This window comes from Sparus aurata, chromosome 10 (genome assembly GCF_900880675.1).
Source record: "Sparus aurata chromosome 10, fSpaAur1.1, whole genome shotgun sequence".
Lineage (NCBI taxonomy): Eukaryota > Metazoa > Chordata > Actinopteri > Spariformes > Sparidae > Sparus > Sparus aurata.
The window spans coordinates 3,634,282-3,652,104 of record NC_044196.1 but is presented as its reverse complement, the minus strand read 5'-3'; the positions used below and the strand labels follow the sequence as shown (position 1 = coordinate 3,652,104).

The following is a 17,823-nucleotide window of genomic DNA, read 5'->3' as shown; positions in this document are numbered from 1 at the left end:
ACTTAAAGACCAAAACCAGCTTTACAGCGGCCGAACATCCATGAAGACTGACGCTCTGGAAACTGGAGACCTCAGCCTCAATCTGACAGAACTCCACCTCTCTGACAGCGGCTCCTACACCTGCACCGTCAGAGGATTCAGAGGGGGAAGACAGAGAGAACGGAGAGTGACGGACGTACAGCTGCAGGTCAAAGGTCAGCAACTAACCCTAAAACCTCCTGTAGATACAGATCAGAGGTCAGAGGTCATGTTCTTTATGTTTCTGGTTCCCACAGAACGATTCCCATCCTGGGCCAAAGCTCTCCTGGTTCTCCTGGTTCTTGGACTTCTTGTTGGAGCTCTTTTAGTACATTTTAGGCAGTATTTCATGTCAGGTATGTCACTACTACTACATTACCCATCATGCACCTGGGCAGCATCTTTACTCTGGTAGCTCCCTGACTGTTGATGCAGACTGTCAACAGTGAGGTTTGGGATTATAAGAGAAGGATGAGACAGTGAGGTCATGTTACCATCACAGTTCCTGCTGCTGTCTGTACAGCTGATGTTGTGGTTTGTTGTCCTCTCAGTCTACCAGGTGGAGGTGGATTCAGGGGCGGAGTCTGTCCAGCTGCCCTGCAAATCCATAGTTCACCTGCTGAAAGACACTAAAGTTGAGTGGAGGAATGGAGACAACAGGAAGGTCCATGTGTATCAGAACGGTTCTGACCAGCCTGAAGAACAGCACAGATATTACGGAGGTCGAACAGAGATGAAGAGAAACCTGCTGGAACCTGGAGACCTCAGTCTGACTCTGAAATACCCCACAAACTATGACAGTAAGACCTACACCTGCACCGTCTACAACAGGGAGGGACGCAAACTGAAGGAGAAACAAGTGGTGATGAAGGTCAAAGGTCAGTTCTCTCTCTCTGTTTCTCTCTTAGTGAGTGTGGATGTGCATTTCAGCGAGCGAGTGTGTTTCTATCTTTTGTGTGTCTGTGTGTTAGATTTATTTCTGCAGTAGTATTCTGTGCTGTAGTTTTAGTGGATCAGTATCAATCGTCCTCAGCTGGAGACGCTCACACACAGACACAGAGTCAAACTCTGTCCCACTGTTAATTGCTCTGTGGAGGATTGCAGTCCAGCAATCAGAGAAATAGTCTGTTATGATGGTATAAAGTCCAAATCTAGGATGAACAATGGAGTGGTTATTTTTCTGGACAGTATTGATAAAGTGAGCACGGTTGTTGAACGAGGTGTAGTGATCCAGGACACCTTTGTTCAGGTGGTACCGCTGGTTCATCCAGCCAGAAACATCATTCTGTCCAGAGTTCCTCCGTTCATTAGTAATGAAATGTTGCAGAGAGAACTGGAGAGACACGACAGTTAATGTCTCCAGTCAAACTGATTCCTCTGGGCTGTAAACCTCCACACCTGAGACATGTTGTCTCCTTCAGAAGGCAGGTCTTCATGGTTCTGAACAACACTGAGGAGTTCAACTGGATGTTGAAGTTCACAGTGGAGGATTTTGATGATACTGTTTATGTGTCTTCTGAGAGGATGAAATGTTTTGGATGAATGAGTCAAATAGTTACTTCTTCTTTTTCCTGCTTTGTTCACTCTGTTTTGTTTTACACCTTGTTTCTCTGCTATGGGAGACATAAGAACAGGCAGCTTGAATATAAATGGAGCAAGGGCTGATGGGAAAGGGCGTCTCTTTTCAAGCTGTGTTCTCTCAACAAGCTGGATGTTATTTTGGTACAGAGACACACAGTACTGCTGATAACCAGACTGACTGGAGGACAGAGTGGACTGCTGAAACCTTCTTCAGTCACAAACCAGTAACAGTTGTGGGGCTGGACTTGTTGTTTCCACAAACTTTCTTCCTCAGTCTGTAGAAAGTGAAGAAGTTATTAAAGGCCGTCTGTTAAAAGTGAGAGCAGTGTGTGAAGACGTAAAGATGGTGTTTATTAATATTGATGCTCCGGCTGTGGGAGTGGAGAGAGTGGTGTTTCTCCATGTTTTAAATGAAGTGATTGATAAATGTAATAATGAGGAATATGTATTTATGGGTGGAGGTTGTAACAGTACTGAGGACAGCAGGTCAGACAGGAACCATGCAGAGCCTCACGCTGCCTCTCACACTCGTCTGCTTCACCTCATGGAGGCTCAGGAGTTGTGTGATGTGTGGAGAGACAAAACACCTGGACACAAAGAACAAGTGCTTCTATATTCAACCTTTAAGGGTTCTATAGCTTGGTACGTATTTGGCACCCTCAAATGGTTCTATATAGAACCGCTTCAGAGGGTTCATTTAAAAGAATCCTTGGGGTTCTTTGTGGTTACACAAAATGGTTCAATATAGAACCTTTTAAAGTTTCAATAAATATCCCAAACCTTTTATTCCCTTACTGCTTTGGTTGGCCACATTTTTGTTAGATAATTCTACAGAATTACCATGATATGAAGTTAATGGACTACTACTATTACTATTACTACTAATTTCAATCAAATAACAAGAACCTTTAATATTTAAAACCTAAATAACATACAGTCAGTCCTTTTCCACTACCAACCTGTTGCAGATTGAAGAAAAAAGAGAAAGATGGTTTCAAATTGACTGTATTGAACATCAAAAAGTAGTTGCACCATATAAAAACAATACAAAACACAACATGAATCGTAGGTTACATTACAAGATATAAAATATTACAGTGATAAACCAGGCAAAATCACATAACAGCTGCTGAAATAGAGTCAATGAGTGCATCAATTCAGCTTTTACACAACTTTCTTGGTGAGAACTGCTCCACTTTAAACTGACACTTAAAAGCTTAAATTCCCCAAAATAAAGATTTTTACTAGAAGGAAAAATATCCAACAAAAACTGATTCTGCAAAAAAGTTGTATAATTTAATATGGGATTTTAACAAGGCTCAGTACCATGCACACAGTAATTAAAATATATCAGCAACACATGCACCAAAATACAATTTCAATTTCAGTTAAAATAGATTAGATAGATAGATTTAAATATTAAAATATCACTGGGCAATCCTCATACATTTGAGATCACCAATAAATGTTACTGAATAATAGTGACGGGTTAAATGCAAGCAGCAAAAACAAAAGAACAGTTGGCTAAAGATTTTAATCTCAGCAAAGACTTTGTTGAAAACAACTATCAATTTCATCATTCACTGTGAAAGCTGATGTACATTTTGAGAAGTGGAATAGACACTCTTTTCTTACCATTTCTTAGTTTGAACAAATAATGTTCTACAAATGACAGTGTGTGTTTCATCTGTTCAGCCGAGTCGCTCTCTCTCAGGTCTGTGATTCTCAGAGTGCAGTCGTTGTTACCACAGTTATACTGCACACAACTTAAATACCTCGCTTCATTTTTCAGATCCACATAATTCTCATTCTGCACTGTCCTGAACCAAAATCTGTTCTCAGCTCTCTTTACAGAGGATGGGTATCTGTAGCTGCAGCTAATGTCCACTGTTGATCCTTTTAAGGCACAGATCTCAGTAGAGCTGTAAGTCACTCCATCTCCATTGCTCTTGTACCAGGTACAAGTAGCTGCTGGGTTAGCATCACTGCTACCGGTCAGAGTCACTGAACTGCCCTCCACTATCTCAGCAGAAGGACTCACTGACACAGAGGGAAGCTTTGGAGCATCTGGAGGAGATATGAACACATTTTACATTTCATTTTAAAATTGCAGATGAGTTTCAGATGAATAACAGATGAAACACAATGAGGAAACATTAGTTATAAAGTAGGTGATGCAGTTTGATTCAACCCTTTGCAACATATATTAAATATAACTACTGGCTGTGTTGGCTTTAGGGATCCACATGAGGCACATTTGAGAATAAACTAAAGCTAGTTCATCTTACTTTTGATTCTAATTAAAAACACAGAGCACACAAAGACTGAAAATGTCTCATAGTTCATCAGTGCTGAAGGAAGCAGATCTGTAGGAGCACTGCATGAAGCAGTGTCCCACTTTACATGAAAACACTGAACACCTTCAGTTAAAGTGTGGAGAGAGTCCAGGAAATACAGTTTCCAGGGGAAAAAGACAAGAAGAAAGTTTCTGTTACTTCATACTTATCATATATAACGTTGCATTTCACTGCACTTTGTGTATTGTGAGACTACATGAAGCTGGTAATACTTGCAGTTGTTTTTACAGTGCTGATTTAACCACTTCAACCAGTAACGGTCACTGTACCTCTCACAAACGACGCTGAAGTTAGCCTCCGATTCGCCAGCTTCCGATTCGGCACTTAAGGGGAAAGTTAAGGGGAAATTAACATATCGTTTAGTGCGACTGTTTGTACACTGATTGTCTGTTTTTTTGTGACACTGCTTGATGTAAAAACATTTTAGATGTTACATTAACTTTGCCTGACACCCGCTATTGTGTTTGTGAAACATTTATTTTATTTGTGAAAATGCTAAAGGGGAGATTTCACCGTTTTTGTTTGATACCTACAGACCACATTAGACCAGGTCCAGATCAAAAACCACTGTACCCAGACTTCTCAAATCTGGATTAGATTATCCTACAGAGGCTAAACATTCATTATAACACAGTTTCTGATCTGTGAAACCTTTATTCTATTTGTGAAAATGCAATAAAGGCAGATTTCACTGTTTTCTCATCATATAGACCACATTAGACCTGGTCCAGGTCAAAAACCACTGTACCCAGACTTCTCAAATCTGGACTAGATTAATCTACAGGCTCTGAAGATTCATTCAGACACAGTTTCTGATCTGTGAAACCTTTATTCTATTTGTGAAAATGCATTAAAGGCAGATTTCACCGTTTTCTCCTCATATAGACCACATTAGACCTGGTCCAGTTCAAAAACCACTGTACCCAGACTTCTCAAATCTGGATTAGATTATCCTACAGAGGCTAAACATTCATTATAACACAGTTTCTGATCTGTGAAACCTTTTTTCTATTTGTGAAAATGCAATAAAGGCAGATTTCACCATTTTCTCCTCATATAGACCACATTAGACCAGGTCCTGATCAAAAACCACTGTACCCAGATTTCTCAAATCTGGACTAGATTATCCTACAGAGGCTAAACATTCATCATAACACAGTTTCTGATCTGTGAAACCTTTATTCTATTTGTGAAAATGCATTAAAGGCATTTTTCACTGTTTTCTCAGCATATAGACCACATTAGACCAGGTCCAGGTCAAAAACCACTGTAGCCAGACTTCTCAAATCTGGACTAGATCAATCTACAGGCCCTGAAGATTCATTATAACACAGTTTCTGATCTGTGAAACCTTTATTCTATTTGTGAAAATGCAATAAAGGCAGATTTCACCGTTTTCTCCTCATATAGACCACATCAGACCAGGTCCAGATCAAAAACCACTGTACCCAGACTTCTCAAATCTGGACTAGATTAATCTACAGGTTCTGGAGATTCATTCAGACACCGTTTCTGATCTGTGAAACCTTTATTGTGGGACATTTCCATTTTTTTAAACATCTTTATTTTTTCAGATTAAGCCAAGTCTCTCCATCTCATTTCTGATGGACATGAAGATCTCTTATTTCTCACTATAAAACAGTAAAAAAGCAATGTTTATCTCTTGAGAAACATTAAACACATCTTCATCGACTGGTCAATTGGGAAATATCCGATAAAAGTCATGATTTGTGTTCTATGAATACAAAAACTAATAAATATATTTAAAAAAATCTGTTGCCAGGCAAATCAAAAAATCCAACAAATGACATGCCCCACGATGGCTATTTTCTTTTTTATCAACCTTTATCTATACAGGTAAAATCTCAATGAGACCCAGGGTCTAATTTACAAGAGACCTACCTGAATTATTAAGTAACATAATGTAATTATTTTAGAGCTGGCTTGCTCTGGGATGCATTTTCAGCAGTGCGTAAGTGGTGTATGTGATATTAAACTAATACCAGCAGTCACTGCATGAAAAGAGACTTTTTCTACAAATGTGATAGATCAGGTTATTATAGATAGAAGAATATATTGAAAATGTTGCCTCGTCAACAAATTAAAACCAAACCTTTCCAAACATGTTTGGTCAAACATTTTTTTTTATTTTTACATCGTGTCCATTATGACATTGTTGACACATTTTATGACTATTTTGTTAATGGTTAATCATATGTAATGATCAATAAAAAAAGACACAACCTTACAAAAGCAGAGTTGAGACCATAAAACTTGGACCAAGTTAAAAAGTAAAAAAAGTTTGTCCAAGTAATATCATTTTTCAGCAAGAGGAAAGCAAAAGAAACATGGGTCTATATAGACTGCCCAACAAAGATTTATTCTCCAAAATATTTAGTACACTGTTAACACAGTGAGAATACTATTCCTGTGATAATTTCTTTGGAGGCCTGTGATGTCATGCAGCCAAAACCTGTAATCAGATCTCAAAGGCAAAAACATGAGCAAACATAAAAAAACTGTTAAACACCAAAAGTCCAAAGCTAAACCTATTTTCTACTGCTGGATGCTTTTTAGCTTCACTTATGGTGGCTGTGGCTCAGGAGTTAGAGTGGGTCGTCCAACAGGAAGGTTGGTGTTTCAAATCCCAGTTCCTCCACTCTGTGTCATCATGTCATAGTGTCCTTGGGCAAGACACTGAACTCATTGCCTGTCTCAATAGGTGTGTGAATACAGTCTTGCTAAAGTCTTGTTTTGTGAAGGTTTTATGAAATTATCCCTTTTTGCATTTTCACAAATAGAAAAAAGGTTTCACAGATCAGAAACTGTGTTATAATAAATGTTTAGCCTCTGTAGGATGATCTATGCCACATTTGAGAAGTCTGGGTACAGTGGTTTTTGAACTGGACCAGGTCTAATGTGGTCTATATGAGGAGAAAACGGTGAAATCTGCCTTTATTGCATTTTCACAAATAGAATAAAGGTTTCACAGATCAGAAACTGTGTCTGAATGAATCTTCAGAGCCTGTAGATTAATCTAGTCCAGATTTGAGAAGTCTGGGTACAGTGGTTTTTGATCTGGACCTGGTCTAATGTGGTCTTTAGGTATCAAACAAAAACGGTGAAATCTCCCCTTTAGCATTTTCACAAATAAAATAAACGTTTCACAAATACAATAGCGGGTGTCAGGCAAAGTTAATGTCTTACCTAAAATATCTAAAATGTTTTTACATCAAGCAGTGTCACAAAAAACAGACAATCAGTGTACAAACAGTCGCACTGCACGATACGTTAATTTCCCCTTAACTTTCCCCTTAAGTGCCGAATCGGAAGCTGGCGAATCGGAGGCTAACTTCAGCGTCGTCTCTCACAACACGTGCGGGAATGTCTCCTGTGCTAACAAAAGTGTCACAATAACAATGACGTTGGTGTTTCAAATGGTTAGCTCGTCACACTATAACACAAACAAACTCACAGATCGACGCAGCTCCTGTATTCTGAGAGGTTAAATTACTGTTTTGTCAGTGGGGTCTGGTGGCTAACGTTAGGTTAGCTAGGTTAGCTAACTAACAACTAACTAGGCTAACTGTTATGGTAACGTTAGTTCACAATAAGCCACGGTAACGTAACATGTAACCTTATCCGCACTTGCCACTTACCCGGTTTAAACACCATGATGAAAATAGATAGCATTTATAAACAGGTAGTATGCATGTTTCTAAGTCTGTCGGACTTTGTACTCACCTTTTAGTTTGTTGGAAACTGTAACGGCAGAAAATGAACGCTCAGTCTCCAGACAGCCGTTGGCACTGAACGGTCCTCGCTCGTGCACATTCAGTGAAGACGCTGCTGCCGGTCACAGTCAAAAGACCGCGAGACTGTGTGATCCTCCGTGAACACACCTGCCGACTGAAGAGCAGGTGGCTGCTAGATACACCTGTATGTTTCTGTGGGCTCCGCCTCCTCCACTTTGAGATATATATACTGAATGAATGATACAGTCACATGTCGGATTTACCGTTAATATGAAATGCCAACGAGGAGAATGTAGCTGCAGAGAATCAGCAAATGATGAAAATGATTTTGTAATTAAAGAATAAAAGATATAAAGTGGGCAGGTGATTAATTCAGTAGTCTATAGGCCTACACGTTTAGCACACATAACATAGTTTATATATAGGCCTATATCTATATAACACACACACACACACACACACACATCTAATATTTGTATTATATACATTTCGATTATGGACAGAATGTGCACACAGCTTTTGAAGAGATCATAAAAAGTCTATTCTCTAGTTAAATTGTAGGGGTAAAAACATACAAAATAACACAATGAAAGCACATATAGGCTGTGTATATGTAGCCTATAGGCTACTTATAGCCTATATATAGCAGTTATAGTAAATACATTGCTGTATATATTATATATATAGCATATTGTTACTTATTTGCAGGGCTTTTTATTTTTTTTATTCATTCATTTATTTATTGTCTGAAACAAGATCTCAATTATTCCATTGCCAGTCTCTTGTTTTTCATTAAGCAAAATTAATAAAAAAAATTTTTTTTTTTTTTTTACAGAAATGTGATAGAACCTTTTTAGACAGACGGTTCTTTGATAGAGGATATAGAACCTTAGGATTCGATATAGAACCTTGATGAACCCTTTTTTTAAGAGTGTGGACACACCTGAACATAACTCACTGTCTGTGGCCAGGCTGGATGGCTTTATTGTTTTAAACATCATTTTAATGTGTTTAAAAGTTGTGTTATCAGCCCTGTTGGCTTCTCTGATCACTCACTTGTGACAGCTTCTGTTTTTATAACATGTAAACCAACAGTGCCTGTTGGCATTTTAACACGGCCTGACTGGAGGAGAAAAACTGCAAAGAAACACCAAAGTATGAAATCTGAGTTTGTGTCTTTACAACGGTGGTGGGATTTTAGAAAAGTCCAAATCAGGAAACTCTGTCAGCAGAACACTCAGAATGTCACAAAGACCTGATAAGTTCAGTAAAAGCTCTGGAGTCTGAAGGAGGAACTCTGAGACCAGCTGAGGGGTCCAACTGGGACTGATTACCAGGGTCCAGTGGTGGAGGGCCCTCGAAAGGCCTGAAATAAAAATGTTGTTTTTACTTTATTTTTTATTTCTAAAGCCCTATTCACATGGGACTAGTATTACCTGGGGACTTCAAGTGATTTAGAAATTATCCCACCAAGTCTTTGTTTGGTGTGGCTCATTCACACAGGATAAGTGAAGTCTGTGTTTTAACTCTAATTTACTGACATCATCTCCCGGGTCGATCATACTGGAGCCCTGATATAATAACTGGTGAGCCTTTTGAAAGATAGAAAAATGTTCCTTACTGCATTCTGCCATGCATGTAATCCATCTAATCATCTTTTGAGATTTTTCAATGAGCCTCCTGAATTTGCGCCCAAAATATTGTCAAAACTTTCATTTATAATTCCCAACACAGCCTCCATAATTCTCGACCGTGAAAAAGGCAGAAAAAGGTGGAAAACACAAAAAACTTTAAGAAAAACAAAAAACGACCCCAAATCACAGAGATGCTGATTCACACAGGACTAATATCATCACATGACCTCTGTGGTTGGTGAAATATGGCAGGTCATTTGTGGTGGAATTTTTACTTTACAAATTACGGACGTGGCAGATTCACACAGGATTAAGATCACAGACGACCTCCACAATTATTACAGATTACTGGAGGTCCCGAGGTTATACTAGTCCTGTGTGAATAGGGCTTAAGTAATTAATGTCCTAACTAACTTAAAACTGGCAGAATAAATGAGATGAGAGACTTTACTCTGTATAAATAAAGAGTGGAGGCTGTCTGAGGCCCCTCTCACCCCTCACAGTACAGAATGGTTCAGTCCAAACAGCTTAACAGTGGAGTGGCTGCTGCTCATCAACATGTCTTTACCCAAGAAAATAAAACCAGGGAGCCTTAAAGGAAAGGAAAAGGCAGAAAGGAAAGAAAGCAAGGAGAGGAAGACAACTCCTCACACATTTCTTTGTAAAGAAAGGTGAGCACAGTTCACAGCTAACACAGTTTAAGAACAGTTAAAGCTGATAATAATGTCAGCAGCTGTAAAGATTGAAGGCAGTCAGACAGCATGAATCTAGTTTCTCAGTTTGAGCAGCAGCAGGTTCCTCATCCTCATCTCATCCTCAATAAGTGCTGACTCAAAGTTATTACTACAAGTCATCATTTCACATTGAGGTGAAAACAGTTCAAATGTGGAGCCATATTTAGCTCCTTTCCCTGTAAGACAGCAGGACATGTTTGATATCAGTTCATGGCTTAAATAAATCTTAAAACTGAGCCTGTGACGACCTTCAGAAGACAGTAATGTTAATGCCAGATGATCCACCATCACTTTCTGAGGGTTAAAAGAGAGTTTTAAAATAAGAAATAGCCTATAATCCATATTTATGTCAGAATGATTTTCATGTATGAAACAGTTGTGAAATAAAAAGAGCATATGTGTGTGTATATATAACATAGTTGACTACAACAGAGTGTTTGGTCAGTAGTTTGGGACTCTCACCTTCCTGCTCTGCAGTAGAACAGAGGAGAACATTTCTGCTGCATGCAGACTGTGTGACTCAATACAATCAGAGAAATGTTTCTATTTTCTGGAAATCAGAAGATGAAATCACAACAACCATACAGCCTCATATCTGTATTTATTCAGCCCAAATCCAAAGCCAGCAGCTGTGAGTCTGCAGCTGTGGAGATAAATCAGAGCTGCAGGACAACAAGGAGACAGTGAGCAGTAACCAAGTAACTGTCATGTTGTTCTTTTCACTAATATGGGAATGACAGTCAAATATAGCATTAAAATGCAGTTTTATATAAAACAGCATCACATGTTTTCTCCGGCCTGAACAAGGGCCCAATTAGATTTCTTTTCATGGGGCCCTAAATCCCTGGCAGCACCCTGCCTAGCTGAGACCAGCAGAGACCAGAACCAGACTGAGACTCTGAAGTTAAAAAGTCTCTTTTAGCTTCCTGCTGGGTGTCTCAGCTCAGGGGGTTCTGGTCCGGTCCAGCTTCCAGACTGTAGCCCAGATGGATGTTCCATCACACTTGTTCTTTGGTCTGGAGCGTAAGAATGGACAGAAGAGGTTCATTCACAGTTTAAGGTCTGACACTGGGCAGCTGCTGACTGATCACACTGCAATCCACAAACATGCTGTCAACTTTTCCAGTGAGCTGTTTGAATGTGAGCACAGAGAGCAGCAGGCAGCGTCTCTCAGCTTCTACACTGGTCTTCCTCAGGCTGAGCAGCAGAGTCCTGTAGAGCTGGAAGCAGCTCTCTCCTCTGATGAGCTCTATGCTGCTCTGCAGAGCATCAGAGTGGGAAAGCTCCAGGAAGAGACGTCTACCTGTTGACTGTTAAAGTTTGTTGGTCACAAAGTGAAGCTGTCAGTGTTGGTGGAGTGGAGAAGAAGCTCAGTGTGTCTGGAGGGTTGATCTGGAAGACGGGGGCTGAAATACTGAGGAGTGTTTTTAGGTGATCCTTCATTTGTTCTTCATAACTGGGAGAATGTTAAAGGTCGTCTAGCGAGGTGGAAGTGGATTAAAACAAAAATGTCCTACAGAGGTCGAGTTCTCATCACCAACAATTTAGTATGGTCCACTTTATGACATCAGCTGTCATGTGTTGTGTTTGTCTCTGTCATTAACTCTGATGTGAGTCCTGTCTGTCCATGTTGTCTCATCCTGAGACTGTTTCTCATTGTTTCATGGAGTGTTGTCCACTGCTGCCTCTGTTTGTGATGTTGGAACATGTTTTCAGACTATTTGGGGAGTTTGTTTGAAGCAGAAGTTCATTCTGGGCTACAGGTCCTCTCAGAGAAATAAAGACAAATGGCAGCTTCTTCATTTCATTGTGTGGAGGACAAAGATGTTGGTGTATCTGAGCAGAAGAAACAGAACAGAGACAGCTGTGGATGATGATGCTGTTTTACTGTTTGTAAAAATGTTGAAACTGGTTTAAAACTAGATTTTAATGATTCCAGAATGATGAAAGATGTGTAAAGTGTTCCAGTGTGTGGTGTTATAAACATGTGTTCTGTTGTGTTGTTGATGACCAGCTGTTCTTTGGACCTGACTGACATGATTTAGATTCTGTGAATATTCATTTATTGACCGTGTTGTTTTTTGATTGACTGACATCAATCAGCTGATTGATTTCCAATCAGAGTTGACAGTATTGATCTGAATGTGATGTTTTTCTTTGATCCAGAAGAAAGCTGAAGGAAAGATCTGAAAGAAACAACAAATCTTTTCATCACTTAGAACAAAGAAATGCAGCTTTAATAGTTTGTATCAGTTATTGATTGATGATCAGTTCTCAGCTTATTCAACAAATCTTCACTTCCTGTTGAAGAAGTTGATCAAAGAAAATGTTAAATTTGACGTCCAGAAATGTGAAAGTGACAAAGAGAAGCAACAAACAGCAGTTGAACACTGAGATGAGACATTACTGTGAAGACCACAGGGACAAAACATCACAACACCATCAGGACTCTGATCATGTCCAACACCTTGAAAACCTGGTTTTACTTCCTGTGTTTCTGTCCCCTGTTACCTGCTGCTCTCATCTGGTTCTGTCCTTCAGCTTTCTCTACTACTTTGTAATCAGTCAATAAAGTTATTCAAAACTGCTGCTGCTGTCTGAACAGCTGATGTTGTGCTTTGTTTCCTCTCAGACTGTCAGGTGGAGGTGGAGGAGGGGGAGGAGTCTGTCCAGCTGCCCTTCAGAACTACACCTGACCTGCCTGAGGACGCTGGAGTGGGATGGGTCTATGACCCTTTCAAGACATGCAGGATAGTCCACCTGTATGAGAACAGACCTGACCAGCCTGAGAAACAGGACCAGGATTACAAAGACCGAACAGAGATGAAGAAAGACCTGCTGAAGACTGGAGACCTCAGTCTGACCCTGAAATACCCCAAAGAGACAGACACAGGAACATACGGGTGTAGAGTCTACAACAAGGACGTGTGGAGAGAGAAAACAGTGAAGCTCAAAGTCAAAGGTCAGTATGAAGATACAGAACAGAGGTCTGTGTGTCTGTCTGTGATTGGCTGCTTGTCTGTGGTTGGCTGCTTGTCTCTGGTTGGCTGCTTGTCTCTGGTTGGTTGCTTGTCTCTGATTGGCTGCTTGTCTCTGATTGGCTGCTTGTCTCTGGTTGGTTGCTTGTCTCTGGTTGGCTGCTTGTCTCTGGTTGGCTGCTTGTCTCTGATTGGCTGCTTGTCTCTGTCTAACTGTCCTCTGTCTCCTCTGCAGGGAACATCAGGAACAGAAGCAGCTCCACTGATCCGACTCCTCTGATGGCTGATCAATCTGTTTGATCGGTCTGTTGGTCAATCTTTGATTATTGATCTGATGTGACTTTGGATCAGAGACTAAATGGAGGTGAAGGAGTTGATGGAGGACGGATGAAGACAGGAGGACACTTCATCAGCTTCTTCTTCACTCTGACTCTCACACACAGTCTACACACTCACTATTGATGACTATTGATCAGTGATGATGTCAGAGTGATGTCAGAGTGATGTCACATGGTGGTTTGGACTGAAACATGTGGTTTAGATCCTTTGAACTCTGACAGTAAAGTGTAAATACAACCTCAGATGTAGAGACAGCAGGTCTCTGCAGTAACAACATGTATCATTACCTTTACAGAGTGTCTACAGATAGAAACACTCACATTTAACACTTTTAACACCTTTTAATGCCACTTTATATGAAATTTAAGACCAAACCTTCGATGGAAATACACACCAAAAGTTAAATATATATAAACATATTGCATAAACTAATTATTGCTGTAAGTTTTTAAAATAAAAAGATGATTTAATCAATGAATAAATGGATATTCTTTCATATTTTAAGTTATTTTATGTCCAACGTCTTTAATGTGGATCTGTGTCATCTTCACTTCATCAGTGTGTTTCAGCTGCAGGACCATGTTTTCTTCACAGAAACACATGAAGAACAGATTATAAGATATCAGATGAAGATTCCTGTCAGACAATCAGAGTTCATCACTGATGTTCTGGTAAACAACCACCAGAGGGCGACATGAGCACAGCAGGATTATTACCTCTGACAACGTTTCCACTGCTGGACCTCAGAACACTTCTGAGCTATTTGTACTTTACTGGAGGATTTCTGCAAATATGTACTTTTTACTCCACTACATTTATTGAAAACACTGTTTTAGTTATTTTACTGATTACATGCTGCCTCAGAGCTGAATCAGCACTTTTTAAATTCATTTATTTGATGAACAATCTGATTAAAAACAACTCTTATGTTCATACAAATAATCTGAAAGTGCTGAATATACTTTAGTAGATTTAGCTGAGATTAGATTTTGTCTGTCTGGGTGACATTTTAACACCATGTTATAGAGAATAACACACAAAATGTCGCCTAGCAGGCTGCAGCACTTTATTAATAAAGATAATAAACCATAAAAAGAAAGAAAGTAAAAGACATTTCTGATTAAACAGTAACATCTGGATCGATGTGATGATGTTAAACAGCTGATCACATGTTCCTCTTTATGATAGATTGTATTTTATAATAATAACATCTTTAAACCTCCTGATGAAACACATCTGTTACAGATATATAAACATGTGTCTCAGGTGTTAAAGGTGACACACCTGTCTTAGTAAACCAATCAATAACAAGTCTGAACTCTCTTGTTGCTAGGAGCGGCAGCCTCCCGCAGCGCGCTCTCTGATTGGCCCGCAGTCCGTCACCTCGGGCCAATCAGACGCCAGTGCGTCCGCCATGAGAATCCATGATGTTCTTTTTGTTTCTTTCATCAATTTATCAATACTACAATTCATGATCAGGCTGATCAGATCACCGCGCATGCTCACATCTACCGGGGTGGCATCTAAAAGAAAGCCTTGCCTCCCCAGTTGGCAGCAACGAATCCAAAGAAAAGTTATGGCCAATTTGACATCTATGAGCGCGAATCTCCAATGTCCGACTGCTGTGAATGCAGCACGAGATGACGTCAGAGCAAGAGACGTTTCGTTTGGAAAACTGAGTGGCGCGAAGCGAAGACCGGGAGTCGCGAGGAAAGGAGACACGGGAGGAAAGAGGTAAAAACTGATGAACTATCTATCAAGAAATGAAATAATATCAAAGCACAGTGCTAGTATAGCTGCGATGCTGATTTAAGATGATAAAAATCAGGTTGAAGAACGTTATTTCGCTGACTATACATGTAATGTTAGCTAGGTCTGACGTCACTAAAATTAAGGTGCATTTAGGAAAAAGTGCTTAAATGCAAAAGGGACTTCTTCAAATAAATATACATATTCATGTTTGCTTGAATATGAATAATTGGGGAAACTTGTAAGTGAAAGTGTGATGAGATGGGGACAGAGTTTTAATATTCTGTGTACAATGTATTTTAGTTCTATTGCTCAGCTTAAATTCCCAAATTAAATAAATGAACCTAAAAATACTCTCCCAGGCTAAAATGTTAGTGTGTGTTAACACAGTCTGATGGTTATAACTAATCAATGATGGTTCTACATTGATTGTGTTTTTACTAGTTATATTCTATAATGAGTTGAGATGTAATGCAGTTTTAATGTTTCCTCCCCTCCATCTTCTAGACGTATCCATGTCCAGGTGTGAGGTGCCAGTGCAGCCAAAGCAAGAGAGTTTCCCTGAGTCCCTCCAGGAGCAGGAGAATCTTCTGCAGCCACTGGTACAAATCTCACCTGGTTAGAAGACTCGCAGTCCAAACATGCAGCGCACTGTTTTGCTTGTAGGCATTTTTCCCTCCCGATGCTCCAAGGACTGTTTTCATCTCATTCAAGGGTTATCGTAACTGGAAAAAAGCTGAAATGAAAGACAGTGGTTTCTGTTTGTGGTCCCAGCTGTGACTTTACTGAGGTTCACCCAGTGTTAGCAGCAGGAGGACGGTCAGCTCACCTCCCAGAGCCTCCAGCTGAATCACTGGACACTGATTTAGGGACCGTCATTAAATTACTGAGCACAAATATATTCATACTAAATAACTGCAGTTTTTTTCGATATCTTCAATGTCATGTGACCCACTGACTCCAAACCAGCAGTATATAAGCAGCGGTATTTAAAAATAAATCAGATTCAACAAATACGTTTCTGCATTGTGCCATTTTTTGAAAGTCTTAATCTGTCAATTTTTTTTCCACAAATCTCACCAGTAGTCTTTATTTAAAGAGTTATATTTCAAAATGTTCTTCCGGACCCTCCTAGATTTTGTAAGTTAATGACTCAGAGCACCGCTGCTACAAATATTTATAGGGGAAAAACTGTGTTATAGTTTTTTAATGTCTCTTCTTTTACATGTACAGTATACAGCCTGTATGAACCTACTCACACTATGTTTCTGTACTTTTTCAGACTGGGGGCAAAATGGACTTTTATATGACTTCTTTTCAGGTTTATGGAGATGTTCTTATGTAACATACCCTTTTGTAACTCTGTGAGCCTTTTTGTGTAATTTGTTGATACAGCAGCTCAGATTTACATGCATGAAATGTCCCTTTCATGTCTCCTTAACTGCTGTGAATACTGTATATATTGTACTGTATTTCTCATGACTTTATCAGTAAAGACCTGACCTGTCAAACATTGTTCAAGCTACTGAGGGACAAATAGGGAGAATGTGTGTTCTGAGTAAACAATAAAAGCGATGTCCAGCACCTTGTTTGAGTGCCGTGCCCATTTATTACTACAGTGTATTTACGCTCACCTTAGTACAGCTCAGTCCATAGATCTTCATGGGTAAGTTTTTATTTGGATTGTTTCTTCTTGTACAAATGCTGTCTGCAACACTGGCACTCTGACACAGTCAAATCTGTTTGCTTCCCCTCTCACACATCTGCCACTTATCACCTGTGTCTTACCTTAATGCCTTTCCTGTGATAATGGCCCATCTACAGTAGTGTTACCATACTTCCATCTCCTATTCATTGAGATCACATTGTATGGTCACTTATTCCTAATATGTACTGTTTCACATGAAACCTCAAATACAAGACATTGATTGCATGAGATAAAGTTGTCTGTATGAGTTTGTAAATGGCAGCCCGTGTCCTTGTGTACTGTGATTAAATTCAGTATATATACGTCAACCATATGTTGCCACCCCTCAAAAGTTCCTGCCCCCCTCTCGCCACCCCATAAATATGTTTCTAGATCCGCCCCTGCGTGCAGGACACAGCACAACTGCTGATTTTTATTCAGGGAGTTAATTCAGATTTTGAAGTGTCCGAGGAGCTGGCAGCTCTACAAAGTCTCTCAGATACTACGACAGGAGAGGATATTTTTTGTAAAGTACGCCAGATGATGGAAGAAGATTTGCAGCTGCTGTGAACCGGAGGAGAAGCCGGAGAGTGAGATGCTCCCAGCTAGCTTTAGTTTCTCACACACCTTCATGTACAGACATGAAGATCAAATCTGACTTTATTATATCATATTATATTATAATGCTTTCACAGAGTTTATGGAAGAAATTGTCTTTAAACAGAGCACATCAGACCCATGTGTGTTTGTAAGATCTGGACAGGAGCTAGAAATACTAGCTGTGTATGTTGATGATCTGATGTTGATCACAGAATCAACAGAAAGCGTGGATGAGTTGAAACAACCTTTCAAGAAGCGCTACAAGATGAAGGACATGGGGAGCTGTCCTATATCCTGGGCATCTCTGTTGTCCAAGACAAAGCAAAGAACTGTGTCTTTCTTCATCAGAAGCATCACATTGAAACCATTCGTCAGAACCCCATTGCAACCC

The 17,823-nt window shown here is 39.8% G+C and overlaps 1 protein-coding gene and 1 long non-coding RNA gene across 2 annotated transcripts; both read left to right on the top strand.

Annotated features, from left to right (window-relative positions):
• Positions 1–347: 347 nt before the first annotated feature.
• LOC115590370 (uncharacterized) lies at positions 348–15,075 on the top strand. Its single transcript, XM_030431720.1, has 4 exons — positions 348–374; positions 570–896; positions 12,712–13,034; positions 15,031–15,075. The coding sequence occupies exons 1-4, from the start codon at positions 368–370 to the stop codon at positions 15,073–15,075; spliced, it is 702 nt and encodes a 233-aa protein (XP_030287580.1). The 5' UTR covers positions 348–367.
• Positions 15,076–15,095: 20 nt separating this feature from the next.
• On the top strand, positions 15,096–15,908 carry LOC115590111 (uncharacterized). The gene is made up of 2 exons (XR_003985676.1): positions 15,096–15,130; positions 15,653–15,908. It is a non-coding gene; the product is annotated as an uncharacterized LOC115590111 (long non-coding RNA).
• The last annotated feature ends 1,915 nt before the right edge of the window (positions 15,909–17,823 follow it).